The sequence below is a fragment of the Aquarana catesbeiana genome, linkage group LG02, assembly GCF_042186555.1.
Source record: "Aquarana catesbeiana isolate 2022-GZ linkage group LG02, ASM4218655v1, whole genome shotgun sequence".
In the NCBI taxonomy this organism is placed as follows: domain Eukaryota; kingdom Metazoa; phylum Chordata; class Amphibia; order Anura; family Ranidae; genus Aquarana; species Aquarana catesbeiana.
The window spans coordinates 175,892,827-175,900,483 of NC_133325.1; the positions used below are offsets into that span (position 1 = coordinate 175,892,827).

Sequence of the window (7,657 nt, forward strand, 5' to 3'; positions counted from 1 at the left end):
AGAATATAGGACTTATAAGGTTTCCGATGCTGTGTAATTATTAATGTACTTAGATACAATAATCCAAAATAATCCTATGCTTTGTGTGTACCTTTCACTTCTTTTGTATTGCAGACGCCTTCAGAATTCATCATGTTGCTCCCTCTGGTGGTTTTACTAGTAATGATCGTATTCCTGTACAGATTGCACAGACTGGGCTTGATTCTGGACAATCTTTCAGATAAATTTGTACTCATAACTGGATGTGATTCTGGTTTTGGGAAACAGCTAGCAAGACAGCTGGACAGACGGGGAATGAGGGTTTTGGCCACTTGTTTGACTCAGAAAGGAGCAGAGGATCTTAAAAAGGAAGCATCTAGCCGGTTGCAAACAGTAATCCTGGATATTTCTAACACTCAGAGTGTCAGTTCTGTTGCTACATGGGTCTCAGATGTTGTTGGTGGCAATGGTCAGTTTGTTATCATTTAAATGGCATATTTGTTCACTCTGTGTGTGACTGGTGGAATGCTCTCAGTTTTAAAGTTGTATAGATGATAATGTATGTAGACAAATTATACCATTATAGTTACAGTTATGCCCTGTACACACGGTGGATTTTCCGACGGAAAATGTGCGAACGGAGCTTGTTGTCAGAAATTCCAACCGTGTGTGGGGTCCATCGGACTTTTTCCATTGAAATTTCCGACACACAAAGTTTGAGAGCAGGCGCTAAAATTTTCCGATAACAAAATCCGTTCGCGGAACTGCTCGGTCTGGTAAAATTAGCGTTCGGAATGGATATAGCACTTTCGTCACACTGCAATGTTTTAAATTGTGTAATGCAGCGCACTCTCTTCTTTATAATGCTCGAAGAATGAAGTTGTTTTGCTGCTCATATTCACACAAACTTCTTTCTTTATTATTTATCATGATTTCACGAATATAATATTTTTATTTGTCACATCTCCCGAAAAGAATGACATTTTTTGATGTTTTTTGATTTTGTTTTTTTTGTTTTTATTTTTTGAAATCCTGATCTCCTGTTATTTTTTGTATATATTTTTTTTTAACTCAGAATAGTTTTGGGTGTGTTTTGTGTGTCAATTTACCACAACATGATTAGTATCTTGTATTATTCAATCTCAAGGAGGTTGCTTGGTGTTGGTGTCCCTTGTTAATTTCACATTGTATTTTTGAAATGTACCTGCCTCCTCACAAACAAACTGTCCTTTTTGAAGGAAAACACACATAGGCGAGTATAATAAAACAAACCAAAAATTTATTAAGGGGTCATAACCAAAGAAAGAGGGAGGCAACTCTGGAGAAACAGCAGAAATTGGCAAAGCCTCTGGCCTCCAGGGCACACATCAATTATTTTACTGCAAAATTGGTGGCCTGAGGAGTCCATATATAAGGGAGTACAATCTGGTCCAGAAGTCCAAGAGATCATGAACAGCAGCAGATGACATATATGTCCCCAGGCTGTGGTCATACAAGAGCCTGCATCTTTTGTCAGACCAGACTGAACCCAGGCCATCACTTTCTTGTCTTCCTTACACGCTTCCTTCCAGGCTGTGTCTGTGGTGGTGGAGGTGTGGCAGGAGGAGGAGGAGGATGATGCAACTCACACAGGTGGGTATTGGGTGTGATTTCGCCACTCACCCCCTTAGTTAATGTTTTATAAAGGATGTCCTCACACATGAGGCGTTGGCCCTCCTGCATGTCCTGCAGTTTTGTGGCAGCCATGCAGGCAAAGGCCTCTTCACAAGTGGGGGTGGCTCTGAGGGACGCAGAAGCTTCCTGAATCAGCCTGAGCGCTGAATCCTCCACGTTACTCCCCTTCCTGGGTCTTTTGTTTGGAAGGCGGAGGGGAGGGACCTGGGATTTTGTGAGGCTCCTACTGGGCCCGGCCACCTCCTGGCTGACACTTACCCCTGCCTCCTCCTGGCTGCCACTAACCCCCGCCTCCTCCTGGCTGCCACATTACACAGCCTCCTCCTGGCTGAGGTCTTCCTGTGTATGAAAAAGGGACTTAGTTTTAGTTTTTTTCTTCATCAATCACACACAATTTTCACCTGTTGCAAATTGAATGTTAACAAATATAAAAGACTATCATTCTGAGCCCAGCATTTTTCTTTATTGTCCCAATTATTTTTGCCCACTACTATCTATTGATATGTAAAACACTTTATTAAATCAGCAATTAGTGATTAATAATAACATCTAGTAAACATCATTTATTTATTGACCAGAAATCTGTAGAACAATGCTATACCTGACTCAAGCTGGGCTCCTCCACTTCTTCCTGGCTGGAAGTCCCAGGTTGGACATCGGAAGCCTCAGCTGGGGTGGAAGATAGGGTGGAAGGAAGAGTGGAAAGAAGGGTTGAGAGGGATTCCCTGACTGACTTCAGTCTGGTCTGACAGAAAACAAAGTCTCTCATAGTACCACAGCCTGGGTACATAAATGTCATCTGCTGCAGTTCCTGATCTCTGGGAATCCTGGACCTTCTTGCGCTCCCTAAGATAAGTGCTCCTTAGGCCACCAATTTTGGCTTTTAAATAGGGGATGGTTGCCGTGGGGACCACCAGCTTCACCAACTCCAGCAGTTTCTCCAGTGCTGCCTGCCTCTTTTGTTTATGATTATATTGCGGGTGTTTGACCTGCCACAGACAGGGTAGCTCCCTGAATTTATCTATGAACAGGGGGAGTAAGTTGTGGTCATTGAAGCCATCCATTTTATCGGCAATACACAAGACAAAACCTAATGTCAGGCTAAAGTCTCCTAATCTTGTCCCAACATAGGCCTCAATCTATAAGCAGTATAGGTCCAAGTTTAAATGTTACCTTCGTTATCACGATCGGTGCTTCCGTTACTCCTTCCTCCGCTCACAGATTTACGTACGACGCACGCGTGTTATGCTTTATATACACTGCGCATGCGTGAAACTCCGCCCACCCCTGACGTTCTTTCTAGTCTATTCCCCGCCCCTTCTCGTTCAGCGCAGTGGGGAAGAGCACATGGCGGAGACACAACAGGTGCGTGCTAATAGCAGCAACGAGGAGGAGGAGGAAAGCCCGGAGCCAGAAACGTCAGGATCCCAGAGGAGATTTAAGGCATCAAATATGGCCTTTGTTGAGATGGTGGAGATGGTGGACATATTAAAGAGGGCCGACTATGACGGGAAGTATGGACCTTACCCCAACCCCAAAGTCAGAAAGGCCAAGATCATGGCGAAAGTCATGAAGAGTCTGCACAGGAATTTTGGGGTATGGCGATCCAAGGATCAACTGAGGAAGCGGTGGTCGGACCTCAGATTAAGGGAGCACGATCAGTATAGAAGGATCAGGAGAGTGCTGCAAAAAAGTAGGTAGTTGTCCTGTGTTCCTATTCTTTATTTTTATTACGTTCGTGCTGCTCCATGTGCTTTTCTTTACTGTTGTACAGTTTAAAATGGCAACTTTCATGGTCATGGACACATTATTCGTTCGTAGGAAACATTGTTTGTTCGGCCAATAAAACACCATGTTTTGTCCAGATGCAGTTCAATACATTTTTTCTGGTTTGTTGTCTAGATGGGTTAGTAACTAGAATGAAATGCAAACTAGATTCTGTGTAAGGAGAGGACACTCAGCAGCTGTTTACACATCTGGACGCAGGAGCACTAGTGTGGGACACCAGAACACCCTTTTTTTTAAGGGGCCCACACAGGTGCTCCAGTGTATTCTATAGGGATGACTCCATCTGTGAAGCTTGTACAAAACAGGTAAGTATTCAAGCTTGACAAAGGACAAAAATATTTCTTCATCTTGCAACTCTGCCAAAAGAGACAATTGTACCCCACTTCCAAGCAATGTTTCATATTCCTATTTCTGCCATCAAATATCTGTGTGCTAAGTATACCTATTTTTTTTAACATAGGGGAGAAAAGACTCGGAGGACACCACTCATCAGAGGAGACCACGGACCCCCCACCTCAGGAAGAAGGGGAAATCCCCCAAACCCAACCAGAGGAGGAGGGAGACGTTGTGGAAATTGTCACCACAACAGGTGAGTGTCTGCGACCACAGGCTCAGGTAAGAGATCGATGCCTGCATATTTATAATACATGGTGTGGTTTTTTTTTTGTTTTTTTTTATATTTTAGGTGATTGTGATGTTGTTGAAGAGGAATGTCACTTCACCAGTGAAAGTGCCATGATCCTCATCGGGGAGATAATGGGGTGTAATAGGGATTTGGAAAACATCAAGCAAAACATCAATGATGTTCAAAACAAAATGAAGAACATAATTGATGTTTTAGGGAGAATTTAAAACACCCAGAAATCCCTAACTTATTGCAGCTTTATTATTGTTATATTTATGACAATTTTTTGACATATTATAGAAAAGCCAAATTTTGAAGATGCACACAGTGTGTCAACATGTGTATCTGCCATCACGGGAGATCAATGTACGCGTTTTGTGGGTGCAACTCCTTCCTCAATGATAAAGTAGCTGAGAGGAAGGGGTTGCACCCACAAAACACGTCCATTGATCCCCCATGATGGCAGCTAGCACATGTTGACATTAGCCAATTTGTGTGAATCTTCAAAATTTGGCTTTTCCAGGGGTGACATCACCACATCTGCTGAATGCAATATCAAACACAGTTTATAAATACTCATGTCTGATATTGCCTTCACTTTCTATAAAAGTTGAACTTTGTAAGTTCCAGAGTTGTGTATTTTTTTATGGTTTTAAACATGCCTGTTTTACCTAAAAAGGCAATTTGTAATTATTTTAATGTGACCCAAAAAATTGTTATACAACAAACATGTTGTTTTGCTCAAAAAACCTTTTAGAAATGCACATGTGATTGTGCTTTGATTAAAAAGATTGATAATCAACAATTCTTCTTTTAATGCTCAAAAGCATTTTTTGTAGTAAAGTTGGTGTTTTCAGTGACAATGGGGGTTATTTACTAAAGGCAAATCCACTTTGCACTACAAGAGCCGTTTCAGTGCAGTCTCAAGTGCACTTGTAGTGCAAAGTGTATTTTCCTTTAGTAAATAGCACCCAACAGTGCTTTCTAATTTTACACAATCACACCATTTTCAGGACTCCACAAAATTTAGGGCATGGTGTTGAAAATTATTATTATTTTTGTCAGTAATGCATTACATACATTCACAAAAAAAAACAAGGTGTGTGTGTAGCAGACACACAACATAACAATTAATAGTTAGCCGAAGAAGAGATTGTCACCTCATGTGACAATTTTGTTTGCACTGTTGAAGAAAAAGGCCAAAAAATTAGACCATTAATAAAAGATAACCGAGGAGACAGCTAAAAGAAAGCCAAGCAGGAAATCAAAGCAAATATTTGTTCAGTTTCAAATATATCTTTATTTAAAAAATGTCTCAGACATTGTCTTGTATATCGATGGCTCCCCTACCTGCAAAGTATTTCATGTATCTTATACGGACCTCGCGGGCACTCTGGGGGGGCAAGCCAGGACAGCCGGCTTCAAGCGCCGTCAGGTTTGGTTCATTAATATTAATTCCGGCCTCAGGCCCAACTGAGCCAGCATAGTTCCATGAATTTCTCCTTAAAAAGTTGTGGAGAACACAGCAAGCCAGGATGATGTGATTGAGTTTATATTCCGCCATGTGTATCGGTGTAAGAAATAGGCGGAACCGGCTGGCCATTATTCCAAACGTGTTCTCCACCACTCTTCTGGCTCTGGCCAGCCGGTAATTAAAAACCCTCTGGTCCGGGGTGAGGGTCCTCATAGGGAATGGCCACATAAGATGGTGCCCCAGCGCAAACGCTTCATCCGCAACGACGACGAATGGGAGTCCTTCCCCATTGTCTTCTGGAGGTGGCAAGCCCAAGCTGCCATTCTGGAGACACCTGTAGAACACCGTGTGGGCAATGACTCCACCATCTGATATCGGGCCATTCTTCCCCACGTCCACATACAGGAACTCGTAAGTAGCCGACACCACCGCCAACATCACAATACTATTGAACCCGTTGTAGTTTTAATAGTATGACCCCGAGTTGGGTGGTGGGACTATGTGGACGTGTTTCCCATCAATTGCCCCTACGCAGTTAGGAAAGTCCAACCGCTGGGCAAAGTGGGAGGCCACAGTCTGCCATTCCTGTGGGTTGGAAGGAAACTGTGGAGTCAAACAAGAACCAAAAATTAATCATTTTGCACATAAACATTGAAAGCAGATTAGACACAAACATTCTCGGCCAACATCAGTATAACATTTATTTTAGGGATTTTTTAAAGACAAAGGTATAAGGCCCACCTAGAGATTCCTCGACATGCCGCCACCCTCCTCATGGGCCATTTTAAAAAATTTAGGGGGGGGAGATGTTTTGGACAGGTAACCCTCTCCACTCCATTGAGAGAAGAAGGGTTCCAAATGATTTTGGGACCCAAAAAAAAGCCTCTGGCACTCTGCCTGAATTTAAAGCACAAATAATATTTATACACATTTTAGGGGGTATTTAGGGTAAAGCACTACTATGGAGCTGACAAAATATATTGTTAAGTGACTATGCGAGGTGGATATAGGCCCAGGAGAGCATGCTGGGGAGGTAAGTGAAGGCAAATATGTATGAAGGACAAAAAAAAAAAAATTAAAAAAATTCCAGCATGCATGAGGACAAAAGGGACATTCACAGCATATTACAATCATGGTAATTAGGGAATAAGGAAAGAAATACATTACATTAGCAAACATTAAATACAATAAAATGTGATGTTAAAGGATAAAAATCTTACCTTAATATAGTCCTTCTGCAGGACCTGGATGATGGCAGAAAGGTCTCTGGGATAATGATCCCCGGAGCCTGGGGGGAGATGCCTGTCGAGAACTTTAGGTCCTGCAGGCTTCTCCCCATCGCCAAGTACCGCAACGTGGCGACTAGCCTCTGCTCCAGAGTGATGGCTTGCATGCAAGTGTCCTGCCTGCTGATATAAGGGGCAGCAGAGCGAATAAATGGTGAAATATGGGGTCCATCATCCGGAGAAGGTTCCTGAAATCGTCAGGATTATTCTCACGGATCTCACGGAGCAAAGGCATGTGACAAAATTGGTCACGCTGGAGCAACCAATTCTTGGTCCATGAACTCCTCCTTGCCCTGTTCATGGCCTGGGCTTGTGTCAACGTAAGAACCCCAACACCAAGCCCCCGCACAGCACAAACTCTACGATGAGTACGTATACGCAACATGGCTAGAAAACGGTCGGCTGATCAGAACTAAGTAACAGAGCGCACTGAAGAACAGCAAGTAACGAATGGACAAGAACACAATGACAAATCAATGGGAACTCGCTGCACGCACAGAAGACCAGATACCAACCCACAAGCACAAACTGAACAGCAGAAATACGATCTGAAAACCACGAGTCTGAAAAAGCGCAAATTGTCTCTCACCAAACTTTTACTAACACGAGATTAGCAAAAGGAGCCCAAAGGGTGCCACGTTTGGTATTGAACTGCTCTTTTATAGGCTCGTCGTACGTGGTGTACGTCACCACGTTCTTGACGTTCGGAAATTCTGACAACTTTGCGTGGCCATGTGTATGCCAGACAAGTTTAAGCCAACATCCGTCAGAAAAAATCCATGGATTTTGTTGTCTGAATGTCCGATCAATATCCGACCGTGTGTACAGGGC

At 42.9% G+C, this 7,657-nt stretch overlaps 1 protein-coding gene across 1 annotated transcript in view; it reads left to right on the forward strand.

The window, feature by feature from the left end:
- LOC141127426 (retinol dehydrogenase 16-like) overlaps nt 1–7,657 on the forward strand; it is a 38,776-nt gene that overhangs the window by 21,433 nt on the left and 9,686 nt on the right. Inside the window, exon 2 of the mRNA XM_073613846.1 lies at nt 115–448. Coding sequence (XP_073469947.1) covers nt 133–448 — 316 coding nt within the window. The 5' untranslated portion in view covers nt 115–132. The remainder of the gene's footprint in view (nt 1–114; nt 449–7,657) is intronic.